This window comes from Chelmon rostratus, chromosome 17 (assembly GCF_017976325.1).
Source record: "Chelmon rostratus isolate fCheRos1 chromosome 17, fCheRos1.pri, whole genome shotgun sequence".
NCBI lineage: Eukaryota > Metazoa > Chordata > Actinopteri > Chaetodontiformes > Chaetodontidae > Chelmon > Chelmon rostratus.
The window spans coordinates 12,073,801-12,092,804 of NC_055674.1; the positions used below are offsets into that span (position 1 = coordinate 12,073,801).

General features: G+C 41.6%; 2 protein-coding genes across 5 annotated transcripts; both read left to right on the forward strand.

Moving 5' to 3' along the window:
* The first annotated feature begins 410 nt into the window (after window positions 1-410).
* On the forward strand, window positions 411-9,461 carry samd9l (sterile alpha motif domain containing 9 like). The gene is made up of 4 exons (XM_041956422.1): window positions 411-532; window positions 610-667; window positions 1,555-1,619; window positions 3,844-9,461. Exons 3-4 carry the CDS (start codon window positions 1,616-1,618, stop codon window positions 8,472-8,474), a joined length of 4,635 nt encoding a protein of 1,544 aa, XP_041812356.1. The 5' UTR covers window positions 411-532; window positions 610-667; window positions 1,555-1,615; the 3' UTR covers window positions 8,475-9,461.
* A 182-nt stretch (window positions 9,462-9,643) lies between these two features.
* gaa (alpha glucosidase) lies at window positions 9,644-18,812 on the forward strand. Of its 4 annotated transcripts, XM_041956426.1 has the most exons (19): window positions 9,645-10,827; window positions 11,152-11,303; window positions 12,166-12,331; window positions 13,081-13,177; window positions 13,321-13,440; window positions 13,602-13,720; window positions 13,915-14,046; window positions 14,285-14,395; window positions 14,486-14,599; window positions 15,027-15,111; window positions 15,293-15,410; window positions 15,882-16,015; window positions 16,156-16,307; window positions 16,477-16,625; window positions 16,717-16,858; window positions 17,003-17,101; window positions 17,697-17,861; window positions 18,031-18,183; window positions 18,362-18,811. In XM_041956426.1, exons 1-19 carry the CDS (start codon window positions 10,297-10,299, stop codon window positions 18,425-18,427), a joined length of 2,805 nt encoding a protein of 934 aa, XP_041812360.1. In that variant the 5' UTR covers window positions 9,645-10,296; the 3' UTR covers window positions 18,428-18,811. The 4 variants fall into 4 exon arrangements, 3 of the variants coding, with proteins under 3 accessions (XP_041812357.1, XP_041812359.1, XP_041812360.1); XM_041956423.1 differs by having other exon boundaries at window positions 9,644-10,827; window positions 14,285-14,599; window positions 18,362-18,812; XM_041956425.1 differs by having other exon boundaries at window positions 9,644-10,827; window positions 14,285-14,599; window positions 16,159-16,307; window positions 18,362-18,812.
* The last annotated feature ends 192 nt before the right edge of the window (window positions 18,813-19,004 follow it).

Genomic DNA, 19,004 nt, shown 5'->3' on the forward strand with positions numbered 1-19,004 from the left:
ACAATTAGAAGTCAGTGTGTTGAAAAACAGTCATAAGTTCATTAACACGGTTGACTGATATTATAAGTATCGTTCTCAGAATAAAAGTAAGGCAATAAGTAACATGGAATTACAGTAGTGACAGGAATTGATCATTTAGAAATTGTCACCATTACAGAGTTTGTCCAGCAAGGATCTGTTTATTTTTCTTACAACTCTCAAATCTTGATATCCATACTGGCCTAAAAATCAGTGCCTGAGCTTGAATAATTTCGATGAGGAGCATAAAGCCGCCCTGTGTACGACTGTGATGGCATGCAGGGCTGAGCTGCGTGGGGCGGAGAGTCGTGTTGCTCATCCAATCACAGCGAAGAAACAGCCTTGACGTCAAACCAAACGAGTTACACATGTCCGGGGTGCGATACCCGCGCGCGGTTGCTGCTGGTTTAAGGGAGTGCTGCGCCGGCAGGGGGGAAGTAGGAAGTCGTGTCCTCGGTGCGGGAGGTGCTTCTTTCCTCCCTGGGGCAGTGAGGAGCTGAGGCTGCATGAAACGGTAAACTTGAACTATGTTATGTGGGCTTGTCAGTGAACTGTGCGGAAGACTGACTGTTTTTTTCTTTGAGTTTATAGGCGAACCGTGAAGACTCCTGAAGGACCGCCCGGGTTGCAGCTTCTAGGGACAAAACCGGTAAGTGTTTAAAGTGTGTATGTTATGTGTTCGGATTGTTGAATTTGTTTTCCCGTTGATGTTTCAAGCGGGTTTGAACGGGGTGTCTGTTAAAACCTGAAAACCTATTTCCCTGTTTTAGTGGTCTAACCAGTGTAACTGTATGCCATCTTGCCATAAAAGACGCAGGGGGTGTGTTTTAAATCGTGACACAAATAAAACTGCGAGAAACCAGAGGTAGGCTAACCTGTGACATTACATCAGGAAGACGGTAATTAAACCGTGTTTTGCTTGGAGCTTGGCAGGGTAGTCTCTCACCATGATTTATTGTGAAGTGAGAGTTTGAAAGTTTCCTCACAAAGTTTGACAAGATCAATCTGCTTGTGAGCCATTTTACCACATATTCTGTGTCCAAGATCAAGGTTCAGGGATCAAAATTATTTACAATATTCAACACAGCACAAAAACAGCATTTAAAATATTACAAATGCTCCTCAGAAGCCGGTCATATCGAAGAGGCATTTTCAGGCCTGGAATTAAGTCATTTTTAGGGCAAGGCCATTTTGGTCTTGAACAATTGCAAATATATTGGGCCACCAAGGCTAAAAGTAATGGTGCAATAACAGTAGGTGATAATTTCATGTTGCATTTGTTTTCTTGGTTCTATTTTCAACTATATATGGGATTTCAGTGTTTTGCAAATCATCATATTCTGTTTCTATTTGCATTTTACACAGTGTCCCAACTTTTTTGGACACAGGGTTGGAAATTGAGTATTACTGAATGCCGTATACAGATAAGTGGCAAGTGCTTGCCAGATGGCGGCAGGGTGAACAGGCAGTGGGTGGGATGGGTATTACATAGATGATAATAGACTGAATGTAACTGTATAATCTTTTCATTTGCAGGTGGAAGGTGGTGATAAGTAAACAATAAAATTGCTAATGTGACAAAAAGACAAAGAAAGTCATGGGTGAGTACAAGTCAGTTTTTTCAGTACTTGCAATAGAGTGTAGTGCCTTGAGTATTGTGCATTGAAATTTGTTATATTTGATTTTTTTTCTCTCTTTTTAAAGTGCTAATACCTAAAATATACCTATTTACACCGCAGGTTTAGCTCTACCAACACTGTATTATGAATTGTATTTTGGTTCTCTATATGAGATTTGATCTGTGTAATATTATAGAAAAACACTTGATGCAGTGCAGTGCCATTGTTTCCATCACTTGTGGGAACATTACGTAAACTTAGCCTAACTATGGCGACTAATTGCCTAACCCTTACTCTGACCCTAACCTCAACCTTAACACAAGTCTTCACTCTAAAAGTTAATGATTAAGGGGTCCAGCATTTTGGTCCCCACAAAGCTGGTGGATCCAACACCATGAGTGGGCCTCTGGTGTCAGGACCCCGACAAATGTAGAAAAACACACAAACATAAAAAAATTACTTCTTTAAGAAAAAAATTACACTTTATATTTGTGACCTGTTTTTAAAGCTGCACCAATCAGTACTTTTATATTAAAAATGAGTCCTATTATTGTGTGTAATGGCTGAAAGGTGACAAACCCACCCAACCTTGCACTTCCCCTCAACTATATGGAGCATTGTAGCATTGTTCAGCATTGTTTTGGCTTTAAACACCACAACATTACTCTTCTGCAAATATCTGGTGACTTAGATGAAACATTTAGCAGCTAAAGAGTCAGATATTTCCCTCAGGAGTTGGTGGAGGATGGAAACTAACCAGGGCTAGCAACTAGGGATGCACGATAACTCTTTTTTAAAAGCAATACCGATAACTTTCAGCTCCTAAAGGCTGATACTGATAACCGATAACACACACATATACCTAAGATCGTGGCATCAATACTATTAACAAACAGTTTTGACTCTTTAAATGAAGAGTTTATTTTTTCCAATGAAAAACTATTGGCAAGCCTCTCAAACATGTTCTTAAAGCTATCAAACAAACCTATTTGATACATCAATTTAAAAAAGGTGCATTACTTACTGATATAAAAAATAAAGGCCACTTGAACTGATAGATTCAAACATTTCTATGTAAACAAACTGGAAAAAGTCCATTCCTCAATGATAATAAAAAATAATGCGCAGTGCATATTGAACTGACACAAGCTGGCTCCTTTGCATCTTTAGCCGCCCGGGTGTCCTCATACGCTTTCCAAACTCCAATGAAGTGGTGGTTATGTTTCAGGTGGCTGATCACATTTGAAGTATTAAAGCTTGTGCTATTTCTCCCTCCTTGTGGAACTCGCTTGGACATTTGTTGCAAATAACCAGCGAACTGTCTTCTTCGGAAACTTTGAATAAGTCCTAACTCTGCTATCGTAAGCACGCTGTGCCGCATGCTGCATTCAAGGTGTCACGTAAATTTCCCTCATTTGCTAGTCGTTCTTTCAGCCTTTTTAAGTTCATGTTTCTATTTTTTATGTATAGCATGTCAAAAAATACGGTGAATATCAATTGAAGTCAGCAACTACCAAAATTATGACCGAGTTAACAAGTTGTTTTCTGGCATGAGGTGGTATTCTTTAATTTTTCCAAGAGTTTTTCTGTTCATGCTGATGTCACATGAACACAGCATTCACTGTAGGCCATTCGGGTCTCATGGTGGGAGTGAGGCACGTGCTGACAAAAAAATATATGTTATCAGGGCTATTCGTCATGATATCGGATTTATCGGAATGACGTCAAAATTTCCTGTTATCGGCCCGATAATTATCATGCACCCCTACTGGAAACTAAACTCTACATTTGCTAAAACTGATTACCATATCATTTTTTTAAGGTGATGTTTACAGCTTGTTTGGCTACCAAAAAAGAAAAAACAGTCACACCTTAATAGATTTTAAGTCTTCGCTAGGAATTAATATGCCTGGGGCCAAGTGCCATAGGCCGTGCAGAGAAGTCGGAAAATATTGAAATATGGACTAACACATTGTTCATTTTGGACTTTTTTTAATGGGATCTGCTGACAAAATAGAACATTTTGAATATTGTCCACATTTAGAATACGTGCTACTATCATCGAACATCTCTAACTTTGCAATCCACAAATATCCCTGAAGAGTAGAAGAGAACTGAAGTGCTTCTCTGATTCTGTTATTTATTTATCTGTTTATGTCGGTATACTAAAATGTATTGCTTTTTTCTGCCCCCCACCCCAATACAGCTGATGAACTTGACCAATCACCCAAGAGTTGGACAGAGTCTCAAGTAAGCACGTGGCTTCGATCTATTGGAGTGAAAGACCAGTACATAGACAAGCTCTATGAGTACGAGGTAGATGGAAAAGTCCTTCTTGCACTGAATGAGGACTTTCTGAAGAGAGATATTTGCATGAAACCAGGGCCTGCTCATTTGATCATTCAAAAGCGAGATGAGCTCATCAACACCAAGCAAAAAACTCAAGAGAAGAAAAAGCCCACCAGTGGCAAGAAAACTGAGTTGGAGCAGAAAGACATTAATAAAAAATCAGCCCAACCTCTTTCTACAACAAGTGAAGGTCCTCTGGCACAGACTCAGCAAGATCACAGTATCTTAAAGGAGAGACAAACTGCTCAGGAACAATGTGTGTTGACTTCAAAGGAAGACTGCAGACCACGGCCATTTGATCAAGAAGGGATTGACTTCATATATGTAAAGCACAGAGTCCTGCAACCTGAATCAGGTGCTTTTAATCTGACATCTCCATGCCATGAATTCAAGTCTTTTGCTCAAGCTGCTACATTGGATCGCACAAGACTCCAGGCTAAGTTTGCCAAAGAGGTTCTTAAATTTGGAACTGGCTGTATGAATATCAGATCAAATGGCACAATACACTTTGGTGTGATGGACAGTAAGGAGGATGCAGGATACGTGCATGGTGAGATAATTGGTGTCCCTGTAAGAGAGAGAGACATTTATGTAGATGCTTTGGACTACATCGAAAGGTGTATCCCCTCTGACAAGGAGCATGTACGCCAGTGTGTGCGGCCACCAAGGTTCATTGAGGTTATGGATCGAGAAAGTACAGAAAAGAGGTTTGTGATAGAGGTTGACATTGTGCCTTCAATGAGTATTGTTAAGGGCAAGGTTTATGTGGTTCGTCTGCCAAACTTCAAGGAGACGACTAACAAAATAGAATTTGAGAAAGAAAGTATCCTGCGGAGGGTGGGTTCAAAAACTGAGCCAGTGACTGACAAAGAGCTGAGTGATTTTTACCAGCGAGTCAAAGATCGGGATGCTCAAAGAGAAGAAGCTGAGAAAAGTCAGTTCCTCAATGCTCCAAACTCCTGCCAAGACCTCGGAAGGAAACTCACAATGCTACTGACGAGTGGGAAGAAATTCATTGAAAAGGAAAAATGGTTCATAGTAATCACAAACAAACTCACACCTGATGACCTTTGCAACATTGACTGGCTGCTTAACATGAAGATATTCTGCGTGTTTGACTTTGACCCAGACTCAAACAAATCGGGTCTTTGCAATAAGTACCGCCAGCATCATGTTGCAAACATGCATTCTCTGCAGAGCTATAGGATGTCTGGTGACACGACCATCAAAGAATTCACAAGCAACTTGCATCTGTTTGAGCAAACCAGCTGGATCTTTTGTAATGGCCGTAGTGACTTCAAAGGAAATGAAACTCCATGTGATGAAATGACTTGGATCAAGACAAAAATGACTTTCCTTCGGGAATCTGTGTCTTTGATCAGTAAACAAATCTTACCAAAGGGGACTCTCCAGGTAATTTTTCTTCTCACATCACCAGTTGAGAAACCACTCTTGCACACCTTTAATGAGTTTTTCACAGACATGGAAGGCCATGAAGACATCATTTGCATCTGCGAATCAGAGAGAAACTTCCAGAAGTGGCAAAGCTTTGCAGAGGGGTCATGTGGAACAGAAACTGTGAAAAAGTCCAGTATTGTTGGGATGAAAATGAGTCACGTTAATGCAACTCTGCAGCAAATACAACTCGTCAAATCATGTACCAGCAAACACTTGCCAGTCTTTGTGAAAGGGACATGTTGTCTTGAAACAAAAAAAGAGGAGCAGATGTATTCTCTGGAAATTCTGACAGTTAATCATTGTGATGAAACAAGTGAAGACTTCATCAATGAGGAGAAAGCAAACATTGAAAGCCAGTTCTATCATGGTGGGAGAGTGAACTGGCTGAATTTCTGGCTTGCTGATCGTAAGTATGTTGGAGAGATAATTAAAAGAGATGCTTATCATGAAGCTTCCAAACTTCTCCATGACGCGTCGAAAGGCAATGCAGATGATGCTCCAGTGAGTAGTATAAACATCTACCATCATCCAGGAAGCGGTGGAAGCACTGTGGCAAGAAAAGTGCTGTGGGACCACAGGAAAGATCTAAGATGTGCAGTTGTGAAGATTTCATACCCGGCTGCTGTCGTTGCACAACATGCTGTTGAACTAAGAGAATATGAAGAAGACCCACAGAGGTGTCTACCGGTGCTGCTCCTCATTGAAGATTCAGACAAAGAATACCTAGATGATCTGAGGAATGAACTAGAGGTTGCCGCTATCACCAAACAAATCAAGAATGGAACTCTTTGTTTCATTTTGTTGAGCTGCAGACGATCCCATGATCCAGAGGGGAAATGCAAGGAGTCTCCATTACAGAATGTGTCTGTCACTCACAAACTGTCTCCTCAAGAGAAGAGAGAGTTCTCTGGAAAACGAAAAGTGCTTGAGAAATGCTATGAGCCTGAATTCATCCTCACATTTGTTTTAATGAGTGAAGGATTCAAAGAGGATTACATTCAACAGTTTGTGACACATTTGCTCGAAGACATTGACCCTGGATCTCGTGTCACTCAGCTCATTCTCTACGTAGCACTGCTGAACACTTACGTTCAAAACTCTTTCATCTCACAGTCCCATTGTGAAGCTTTCCTTGCCTTAATCTTTCACTTGGAAAGGTTTCGCCATCATGAGTTTGAGAAATCACTCAGCCCTCAGGCTAAACTAGTCTTCCTGCACCTCAGAGATGAAAAGACGCACATTGAATCAATCAGAATCATCCACCCACTCGTTGCAAAAGAAATTCTCCAACAACTTTTGGGAAGCCAACAGACCCAGAGCAGTTTGGCAATGAAATTGCTCTGTGAGAATGTGTTTTTCGAGCACAGATTTGGAAGGGAGGAATATCTGTCATTTCTGAGAGCCCTTTTCATAACGCGATCCATAATAAGCAAGGGAAACAAATTTGTCAAAAGTTTTTTCTCTCCTCTGATTGAGCATGTGCGTGAAAACGAGAAGACGCCAGTCAAAGCATTTGAGTTACTCAAAGAAGCATTCCAGCGTTTCCATCAAGATCCATTCATTGCACAACAACTTGCTCGCCTTCATTATACTTATGAAAAGTTTGAAGAGGCAAAACAATGGGCAGAGACAGCAGCCAAACAGCTGCCCAACAACTCGTATATACTTGACACAAAAGGGCAGGTGTACAAAAAATGGTTCCAAGCAAAATGCAAGGCTATTGAAAATGACAATGTACCAATGACAGCTCAAAATGTAGCAGATGCTGTGGAGACTGCGCTGAAAGCTCTGGAGTGTTTTCAACAATGTGAGAAAGCAGCTGATGCAGAAATGGAAAATGTCAACAGTTCCGGATTTTTTGCTGAAGTTGAGGTTGGATGCAGCTTGCTCAAACTGATCTCTTCATCACACGTGTTTGCAAACAAAACCAGTGGCCATTCAGAGTGCATGAAGTACCTGTTAACAGAATACATACCGGAGGAGGTTAAAGGTCCCTGGGAACCATTTCATGACCGTTTGAAAAAACTTCACAAGACAATGGAAGATGCCTTGGAATGGATTTCAGAAGATCTCAGTTACTTCCAGACAGACTTTGGTCTGGATGAAGAAGGTACCCCTGAAAGTCCTGAAGAGAAGATCAGTCATCCACTGACCTGGCTGGCAAAAAAATCTTCAGAGTATGGGAAGTACTTCAGCGAAGGTTATTCAACTGCATTTTTAAACCAGGGGAAATCAGTCAATTTAACTTCTTTCCAAAAACGCATGATCATCTACCACCTTGGCGGGGGGAACATAACATCCATCCTCTCCAAGCTAAATGACAAGAGGGATACAGTATCTCTTCTGAAGACCATCCTGTCTTACTACCCCAGCAATCCCAAAAATGCCAAATTTGGCCAAAAGGATATTGTCAATTACATAGTAACCCACATTACTCTGAATTGTCTGTCACCACAGCCTCGACAGGAAGCTCTATTGAACGATCTTCAGGCACTTTGTCGTCAGTTCCCATGTGACAAAAGGAAATGTTTACCAAGTGCCCTGTTCTTGCTTACCTTGCTATTCTGGCCAGAGGATCATGACACAGACCTTGAGAAAGAAAGAAAATATGAAATTGTGCAGTCTGCTGTTGAACACCTGGAAAAAAGCTACTGGACCAAGCGGAAGGACGTTCCTCAGCGGAAAAGAAGGATTTACACCCTGTTTTTTCTGGGCAGTGGGAATGGGTTGGATAAGTTTGTCCACAAGACAAAGTTTGAAAGTGTCACAAAAGGGTTCTCAGTCTCTGAGAAACGCATGAAGTGGTTTAGGGGTGAGGCCTGGAAAAAGCCAGAGATTGCCGAGATGCTGAAATGTGTGTCTGGATGGACTGAAGATGGAGTGGTGTACCTTGAGGGCCCTCAGAAAAAGAGGTTCAGTTTGAAGCCTCTTCATGTACTTTCGATGCCTCACGGTAATGAGAACATCACATTCTACCTGGGGTTTACCTTTAGAGGCCCTGTCGCCTGCAACATTGTTGTGCAAAAATAGTTGATCCTCAAGCCACATATGGCTGTATGTCAGCCTCCTGAAGCACTGGACTAGTATCATTACCAAGAGCAAGAACGGCTCATTAAAAGATCAGTTCACACAAGCCTTCTTGTAAAAGTTTGTCAAGTAGGTAATATTTGTAAAAGACGAAACAAAAAATGTTGAAGCACGTGACATGAGTATTGTTTTGTTTTGTAAGATGTGACAGAGTTTGATATTTACATTTCCCCTCTTATACTTGTGTATCTATGTATGTAAGTGTACTAAAAAATAAAACTGAAGTGCCAGAAAAATTGCAAGATAGTTTTTGCGCATAAATGAATGTGGACTATGATTGACTCTGGATACCCAGAGTAATAACAATGTAAACTAAATTTGCTACTCTACCACTGAAGTGCTTCTCCAAAAGAAACTTAAGTCTCTGTTTATACTCATATATAGTATCATGTTATTTTCAGATTGTTTGTAGATCCAGTTCAGATGGACTGTCATTCACATTTATGCACTTGATATTTTCTTCAATTTTTTGCTATTTTCTATGTTACAATGTAGATAGTTTAGTCCAACTATGTATTAAAGAAAAAGTATTTTCATGGATATTATATTTGTGTTTTAAAAAATAAATGAATTAAGAGTTAACAGCAACATTAAATGCAGTTGAAGAAGAACGTGTATACATATTGATATGCAACAAAACAACGTGTGTAGTAAAGTAGAGAATGTAATGGTTGTATATTAAATATACTTTCTACAAACTATGAAAACCTACTTATCCTTATGATGAAACAACAAATGAAGCCAGTCAGGCTACAGAGCCTACATGTACTTTTATTGCTGTACTTTAATTTTTTTTATTCTTATTATTGTTTTCTAAACTTATATTGAAAGGGGACTTGTTTTTGATAGTAACATAAAGAAATATTTGACCGTGTAAACATTACTGTTCCTTAATAAATGTAAAACATGTCACCAAATGCAATAAACTGTTTTTCTAGTGAGTTTTTTTCTCCTTGACCCTTCAAGTACACATATGTGGATGTGATTGCTGGCAATAAGAACTTAGTGGAGATAACTCAGGATTTAAGTATTACATAATTTAAGTACAACACACAAATAAAATTGATAAATATTTAAGTCTGGAATGATAACTGCATTAGTGTGGTCAGTCTATCAGGAAACCAAACATCATATTATGGATGTTGATTTAAATAACTTCCATAGCGTTTGTTGTTCTATGCTATATATTTTCTGTCCTCGCTTGAAACTGTAATGTTTTATGACTGAAATTATCATGAAGTTGAAATTTTTTGTAAATTAATGACAACAGCATTGGTGACAATAACAACAAAGCAGCATTTGATTGTGAGCACTTTTGTCCTAGTACGCTTGCCATAGTTTTATGCCATAGGGTCATGCACTTGTTTCTGTTGCTGTAGCCACGCTACTATCTCATTTTAACGCAGACTCTAATGTTACTCAGATTCAGTTTGGTCCCGTCTCTTTAACTTACTTTCTGCCGCTGCTCGCGTGCTCGTTTTTTTTGTAGGAAATGCTACATGATAGCTCTGACACTGAGCTACTCGTTGGCTAACTGCTAGCTCACGTCTAACCAATCCAGCTGTCGCTACGCCAATGAAAAGCGGTACGACGTCCACAAAATGAATAAAACTGCGAGTGTGAATGCTTCTCCATTAGCTACATGTCCATATTGGCTTTTTGTAATAGATACAACTCACACTGCTGCTGAATATTTGCACGATACGAAGCACAAGTAAGTCACTGCAGCCCTCACCTAAAGTGCCCTTTGACGTCTGATGGGGATATGGGTCTGCTGGCTAACTTTACTGTCGCTGTGCTGCTCCTCGCCTCTGCCTTGTCAACTTGTTTGTATTTGTCTACCCATGGAGGCAGACTGGTTAGATCAGTCTATGCAACGCAAAGTAAGACCAAAGCACGTGAAATGCTTGTTTTTAATAATCCAGCAAAAGCACAGAACAGTTCAGATGAGACTGGGGGAGGGCGCCCAGGAGGCTCCCGGGAGCCTGATATTCCTAGAGACAGCAAATGCACCACGGCCCCAGAGAGTCGGTTTGACTGTGGCAGGGACAGGGTCCTCAGCCAGAGGCAGTGTGAGGAGAGGGGATGCTGCTACGCCCCTCTGCCCGACTCTGCAGGACCACCGTGGTGCTTCTACCCCACGTTGTACCCTGGCTATAAAATGGGTCCCTTCACTCCCACCACGCGAGGCCAGGCTGCCACCCTGACCCGCACCACCTCCTCCTATCTCCCCAGGGATATCCCCACTCTGCATCTGGAGGTCATAGAAGAGACTGCAGGCTGCTTACACCTCACTGTGAGTACCCAATACTCTGTGTCAACTGCAATCATTTATGATGAAGATTGGCAGATTCAGGAGGAAAACAGATTGTGTGAAGGTGTTTTTCCATTGTTTTTTGTATCACACATGATTATTTCAGAGAGTTATTTTCCAAGTCAAAGTTGCAGTGGTGGTTGAAAATGTATACGCAGCGCTCTGAATTTGTGGTGTGTTCAAATAAAGTTGTGTGAAAGATGCAATAATGAAACTTCGAGAGATTAGACCCTCTACTGTTCTATACACGTTGTTCTTTGGGATGTGCAGGTGGAACAAATGAACTGACGTTTGTTTTCTCTCAAGTTAAAGGATTTATCATCTCAGCGATATGAAGTTAAGCTCCCAGCTGGTGTTCCTCAGGGCAAAGCTGATCCCAGAGATGCTCTCTACACCACTGAATACCAGCCTGACCCATTTGGCTTCATAGTGCGGCGAAAATCCAGTGGAAGGGTGATGTGAGTTCTTCTTTTCTGTTTTAATCTATATATGATCCATTTTATAAATGGCACCATAGCAACATGTATAACCTGACCTACGTCTGTCATCATCAACAACTTACTTATTTTTGCTAAGTTTGTACTTATTCACACTGTTACAGTACCATCTGCATGCATACATACAGTTCAGTTAATACAGTTAAAGTAGTGTTTTATTTTCCTTTGACATTCATAATGTATATTTGAATGTAATTTCTGACAGTTGTAATGTAGGACTACAAATGTCAGTGGTGGAGGTGTGGAGTGGTTGTTCTACTTTTGTGTATTCATTTTAGTACATTTGTAGATTTTATTTTTACGATTTGCACACACAGTATATATTCACAATGTGTATAGGGTCAGTGGCCACTTTATAAGGTACAGTTTTGACTGACACTGTCAGAGAGGTCTTAGTGTAACTTTATCTTTGTTGTTGAGGTTGTAGTTTGCAGGTGTGTTGAGCTGGACTGCATCAGATAGAAATGTATTTTGAATGTTTCGCCTCGTTTAGTGAGGGGGGCACTGTGACCTCAGTAATAGACATATAGACAAATAAACTACTATCAGAACGTTTTAATGAAGACGTGCCATGATAAGCTTCATAAAGGAACAATATGTGGCAGAGCTGTTGAACTGGATTGCATTATATTATACAGGTGTTCCTAATAAAGTGGCCAAGGAGTGTATTAACTTCACTTTTGATATTGAGCATCTTTTGGCACAAAAAGTCCTCTTATTTTATAATACGAGTCTTGGATAACACAACATGCTGTGATGGTTTTCTTCCTCACGATCATCGTGTTGTGCATGTTTGTCTGTCCTCCATGTCTCTTCTGTCCAGCGTGAACACCACAGTCGCTCCTCTGCTGTTTGCTGACCAGTACCTGCAGCTGTCCACTGCTCTGGCCTCTTCCCTGGTGTCTGGCCTCGGGGAGCACTACACTTCCCTCCTCCTGGACCTTAACTGGACTTCTCTGACTCTCTGGAACAGAGACATGGCGCCTCATGTGAGTCTGTTGCAGTGGTTCCCAGCCTGAGGGTCGGGACCCCTCCAGGGGTCACAAGGAAAATAAAAAAAACAATCCTACTGCATAAATTGTTTTTTAATATTTTTTTTCAAAAACCTAAATAAAACAAAACTCAGTGTGAAGAGGGAACATTGTTCTGTGGCTCACCTGCTCACAATTCAAAGAAATATAACCTTTGACAAGGGATTGCAAGTAGTCATTTCCTTGCTTTAAAGGTTAGTATCTATGAGACATACTTAAGTCTATCAAGCAGTCCCTACAGATAAGTCCTGTGGTGGCAATTTCTGTTCAATAGAGCACAAAAACAAATCTTCAGCATCTGCTGATGGTCTCACAGCAGTCAAATGAATGAGCTGAGCGAGTGAGCAAAGAACACCTGACTTGTCAGTGTTTAATACACACTGACGACTGCAAGGTCACAGAGAGCAGGTGAGCTGTACAATATCTTAACTGGTACAAAAACAGCTTCTCGCAAGACAGTCAGAGCAATTCAGCCCATCCGATCGTGTCTTGTCTTATGCCCACAGTTTGCTGTTTGCAGAGATATAAAATGTATTTGAAGAGGAGTGAAACATAAGGCTTCCTCACATTTACTGCTTGGCCACTCTGACAAAATGTACAAAAATGAATGAGGTCCAGAAATTTCCATTACAGTCCTCATTAAGCTTTTGTCATTAACTACGTCTTTCCTGTTGTTAATGGAAATATTGACACTTATCTCTCTGCAGGCTGATGCTAACCTCTATGGCTCCCACCCATTCTACATAGTACAGGAGGAGGACGGCTTTGCACATGGAGTTTTCCTTCTCAACAGCAATGCAATCGGTACAGAGCTGTCTGTTCCAATAAGACACACACAGCATCCCGCTGACTTATTTTTTTTTTCCCTTTTTGGCCCTCAGTTTCTGCATGGAATAATTTTTTTCTATGCTTATTTTTGCCAAATATCTTTCCAAATGTCTGTGTAGAGGTGATGTTGCAGCCAACCCCCGCCCTCACCTGGGTGGCTGTCGGAGGAATCCTGGACCTGTACGTTTTCTTGGGGCCTGACCCTCAAAGTGTTATACGGCAATACCTCCAGGTCATTGGTACGTAGCAAGAGCAACAGGCATATTGTATGTGCATGCCAAAAAAAGAAATGTGTAGTTTTAAGTGGAAAACCTGTAAAATTTTTACAGGTTATTTATATTTATTTGAAGGATCCCTGAGGAAACCTGGAATAGAAAGGATGTATTATATCTATCCCTAGGGTCTCCTATGATGCCTCCCTATTGGTCACTGGGCTTTCATCTGTGTCGCTGGGGTTACACCACCACTAATACAACCCGGCATGTGGCGCAACGCATGCACAATGCAAACTTTCCCATGGTAAATAAAGCACTCACAGAGCTCTCTGAAATGGAAATAATGATTGAGGCACATGGGACATTTTTCGTATATATGTCCATTTATTACGTGCAAATTTGAATGTGTGAAAACTTAATTTGAACACATCAGCACTGGATGATGCTGACATCCAGTTGCACTCCTCATTGAATTACTTACTGTTTTTCCAACCCCAGGATGTGCAGTGGAATGATCTGGACTATGCAGATAAGCGCAGGGTATTCACCTTTGACCCCTGGCGATTCGGGGACCTCCCAGAGATGGTGGAGGAGTTCCACAATCGAGGCATGAAGTACATCCTGATCTTGGTGTGCCATCTTTAACTTTATAAAACCTCGCCAACTGCTGATGCTGATTAAACTAAACTAAATGTTTAAGCATTTAATCCAAAATAGAAAAAACACATGCACAAAATTCATTGGTTTAAACTCCTTGTAGTATTATGTAATTCTCTAAATGATCATATGTAATCATGAACAATGTTTTTCCAGTAGATGGCGACAAAACGTTCCTAACTTGTGCCTGAGTGTGAGTTTTTTGCCTCAGGACCCTGGGATCAGCAGCACCAGCCCCCCTGGAACATACTCGCCCTTTGATGATGGACTCAAACGAGACGTCTTCATTAAAAATGCCACAGGACACATCCTCATAGGGAAGGTTAGACTTCTTTTTTGGGGAGTGGCGTATGCTTTTCTTTCTCATTGTGATCTTCTGTATGTTTTGCACATTCCCATATTGTGTATCCAGGTTTGGCCGGGCCTGACAGCCTTCCCCGACTTCACCAACCCAGAGACCAGACGCTGGTGGGAGGACTGCATCAGAGATTTTCATTCTAAAGTGCCTGTGGATGGTCTGTGGATTGTGAGTATTTACACACACACGCACACACACACACGCAGTATGGAAGCCCATAGGGGACTTAATTAAAATGATAATGTCATTCCACAATTTTCCATTTACTTATGTGTTTTTTGGGTCAAAATGAAAATGCAATAATCCAATATGCCTTCTCATTTTCATGACCATATTAAAATTGAAATGAAAATGACATTAGACTTTTAATTTTCAAAGACTTAACCTGCTCTAAAATGGACAATATAATGTCATACGTCATTTTCTAGCAACTTGAACAGCCTCTGATCCCATCATTAAGACATCAGGCGTGTCAGTTTTTCATTTCTGAAACATGTACATGGTTTTGTGGTTTTGTGTTTAGTTTGTTTGTCGCCTTAGAATCACATAAAGAGTGTTTTATCCTCTGTTGTTTCTCTCCCAACGCTCCGCCCAGGATATGAATGAACCAGCCAGTTTTGTGCAGGGCTCAGTGGAGGGCTGTCCTGACAGTGATCTCGAGAACCCACCCTACACACCCAGTGAGTGTCCTGGATCAGAGTCGCACCTTAGTAGCATTTTAAGGCATGCAAACATTATTGATTTTACATTTCTAGTCAGTTTATATATTGAAGTATGTTATGTTTACATAACATACTTCACTTGTATGTTGTGATGCACTTATTTGTAGCCTGTGTGTCTCTCTGGCCGCTACACATGCAGGGGTGGTCGGAGGCCAGTTGAACTCAGGAACCATTTGTATGTCGGCTCTGCAGAAGCTGTCCACTCACTACAACCTGCACAACATGTACGGACTGACAGAAGCCTATGCCACGCACAGGTTAGACCATGCAGCCATCAGATGCAGTTTGCACAGAGCTGAGTCATTTCGCTGTTTGACACTACAGCCAAACTCTTCTCAACTCTCTGTGTAAATGCATACATAGAGAGAGCAAACAGGATATAGAGTTTATTTCAATTGTAACATTTCCGTGAAGCACAATGAAATGAATAAGAGCTAAGTTAATAGCAGCAATAAGCAAAATGACCATTTTATACAAGCCAGTATCTGTATAGGACAGCTATAACATGTTTTTACCACCTTGTCATACAGCTCAATGTGTTGTGTGAGCAAAACATAGTGGAAGTCATGGTTACAGCTCGTGGAAGTTTGAATTGCTCTTTCTAGTGTGTGTTTATTGGTTAAAAATGAGTCTACTATAGGCGCCACAGAATATATGGACCAAGCTGTTCTTTGGCTTTTGTTTGTACTGTACACTGTATTCACCCCATGGTGGGCTGCCATCCGCAGCGCTCTTATGAAGGTTCGAGGGAAGAGACCCTTCGTCCTGTCTCGCTCCTCCTACCCTGGCATCGGACGCTTCTCTGGGGTGTGGACAGGTGACGTCAGGAGCGACTGGGAGCAGCTTCGATACTCCATCCCTGGTGAGGAGACGTAGTTTCTCAGGGGTCATAAAACTGTGTCGTTATTACATTTTCACGGATACTTGAATGCACGTGGTTCCTTAGTGGTGAGACCTTTTCTGAAGTGACCACACCTGTGACCACCTGTGCCCCCCTTCCAGCAGTGCTGCAGTTCAGCCTGTTTGGGGTTGCCCTTGTGGGGGCGGACATCTGTGGCTTTGGAGGCAACACCACGGAGGAGCTGTGTGTGCGATGGATGCAGCTTGGGGCCTTCTACCCATTTATGAGAAACCACAATGACCGGGCAAATGCTGTGAGACCAAGACACTGTGTTTTGTTTTGTTTTTAAGGATGTAGGGGTCTGCACTGTATGTTTTTTTCATTGTGTCTAGAGCAGTCCATCTGTTTCATGTATAATGAATAGAGGTAACTCTATATCTTCTCACTGTCTGTGTGTTTCTATGTGTGTGTGTGTCCCACAGCCTCAGGAGCCCTATGTATTTGGGCAGAAGGCCCAGGCAGCCATGAGGAGTGTGTTGAACCTTCGTTACTCCCTTCTCCCGTTCCTCTACACACTCTTCCATCATGCACACACCTCTGCTGACACCGTGGCCCGGCCTCTCTTCATGGAGTGTGTGTCCTACTATTGTTCAATGTAAATGAAGCGATTCTGACCACATGCTCCACTTTCTATAACTATCTTCTTTTCCTGTCCCGCTTAGGTTTCCCACTGACCCGAACAGCCAGACCATAGACAGACAGTTCCTGTGGGGGAGTTCGCTTCTCATTAGCCCAGTCTTAGAGCAAGGGGCAGCAGAGCTGGCCACTTACCTGCCCCCTGGCACTTGGTACAGCCTGCACAATGTGAGTCGTGACCCTACACCACAATCTCGCAATAAAACTGGCACATGAGCCTGAAGCCAAAATTCATCATTTAAGTTATAATCGTTTTTTCTTTGTGTCTCTGTGGTAACGTGGTCACCTGGTTGTTTGTGTTTTGCTTTCTAGGGTCAGCCTTTCTACAGTAAGGGTCAATACCTGCTCTTGGCAGCTCCTCTGGACACCATCAACATCCATGTGAGGGAGGGACACATCATCCCCCGGCAGGTGGGGAACCTGCCCGTATGCGGCTCATTTTGTGCGCTTGGCACGTTCTGTGTCATTTTTGGTTCACTAAGTGAGAGAATGTGGTAGATGAATTATTGATACAATGTTTGAGGATGAGAAAAACCCACAATACATAATTGAAACAGGTGATAAAAGTACTTAGAAGTCCTACTTACGATTTCTACCTCAATTTAGCTGAATCATGTTTGAAGCTGGTGATTTAAACAGGCAGTGATCACCAGTGACTGTGTAAATCAAACAAATATTACAGTTTGCGGTCCTCAGTGCGGACCTGTTCACACTGTTTGGTCTGGTAATAGATCCAGTTTCTTGGCAGAAGACGGAAATTTAGGCCCAGTTGATATATATTGTTGAATAATTTCTAGTGGACGTTTTTCATTGGACATTTGCATCTTATAAACAGAATTGTTACCACTTTATTTGAGCATTAACCTCAGTTTTCAGTGAAACGGCTGTTTCATCAGGTGTTGTACTGGGTTGTGTTGAAGTGTAACTACCATGACATCCTGACTCACGTCTCAAAATTTAAAATGACGTTAAACAAAGTTTCTTTGACTCGTCTTTACTTGTTAAGGAGCCTGCTTTGACAACCACAGCCACGCGCAGAAACCCTTTCTTCCTGACGGTGGCGCTATCAGCAGGAGGCTGGGCCCACGGCGACTTGTTCTGGGATGACGGGGACAGTCTTGACACCTTCGAAATGGGAAGTTATTGTTACGTCATCTTCATTGCTGGACAGGTAAAGCAAAGACGAGAGATATTTGCATTGGGAAAGCAGATAAAGCAATGTTTTGCATGTTACTGCAAGTCCCTTTACTGAATGACACAATTAAGTTTCACTGCTTACTGTTCTTTTGTTTGCTACCTTTAGACAAAAGAAAATAATGGTCCGTAAATGTCTTCTTCAGTCTCAGGTGGTGAGTGATCCTCTCAAGCTGAACGGGGCCCTGGCCGGTCTGGTGCTGGGAGGGCTGCAGGTGTTCGGGGTGCCCTCACCACCCCTCTATGTACTAGCCAATGGGGACAAAGTCAGGGATTTCACGTACCGCAGTGACACCAAGGTGAGCTCTTGTGACTCAGCACTACTTCCTTTGGTGTTTGTCTTCCTCAGGAGGATAATGATGTCATTCTGCAGATGACATGCAGAAGTGTCAGTGTGTTTCTCCCTTTTCACTCATCATGTCGGCCGTTCCTCAAACCGCTCTGTCAGTCCAACCCTGGGTCTTTCTGTTCCCACAGGTTTTGACAGTGACCAGCCTGGCTTTGCCCATGTCAGAGGTGTTTACAGTCCAATGGGCCCTCTGATGCACTGAATGAAGCCTTTTTTCACTGCTGGCTGAAATCGCCACTTCATTTCCTTGAGCCGTACCGATCATCCCAGAGCTCAAGATGCACTCAACGCTTGCTCTTCCTCTTTGTCTAAATTGGAAAGTAGTGCTTCGTAAGCAGCAGGTTTTTTAAAAATGTGACATCAAAGCAAGGGCGCCATCATCTTGTATCTGTTTATTCTTGCTGGGTCATTTTTGCTTCTAACTGCTACACTGAATCAATAAAACTGTGTTTTTAAAATCCTGTTTATACATCTTAATTACAGAAGTGCATTGCAAAGAAGATGTTGCATATACTGTCTCATGCTGTCTTCATTCATTTTTCTCTGAAATGAGATCCATTGTACCAACTTATATCATTACTTTTATCAATATAATAGTTTGACAGACTTTTTGAGTAACACCGTCATTGTGCAGCATATGTTGAATAAATATAGAAATTATTGATTGTCTTGCCAAATTTACATTTAATGTAGAATTCTGAGTTATAAGGAAAAAATAACACCCCAATCTGTAGGTTGTAGACAGTAAATTGTGAGTTTTTAATGTAGTGA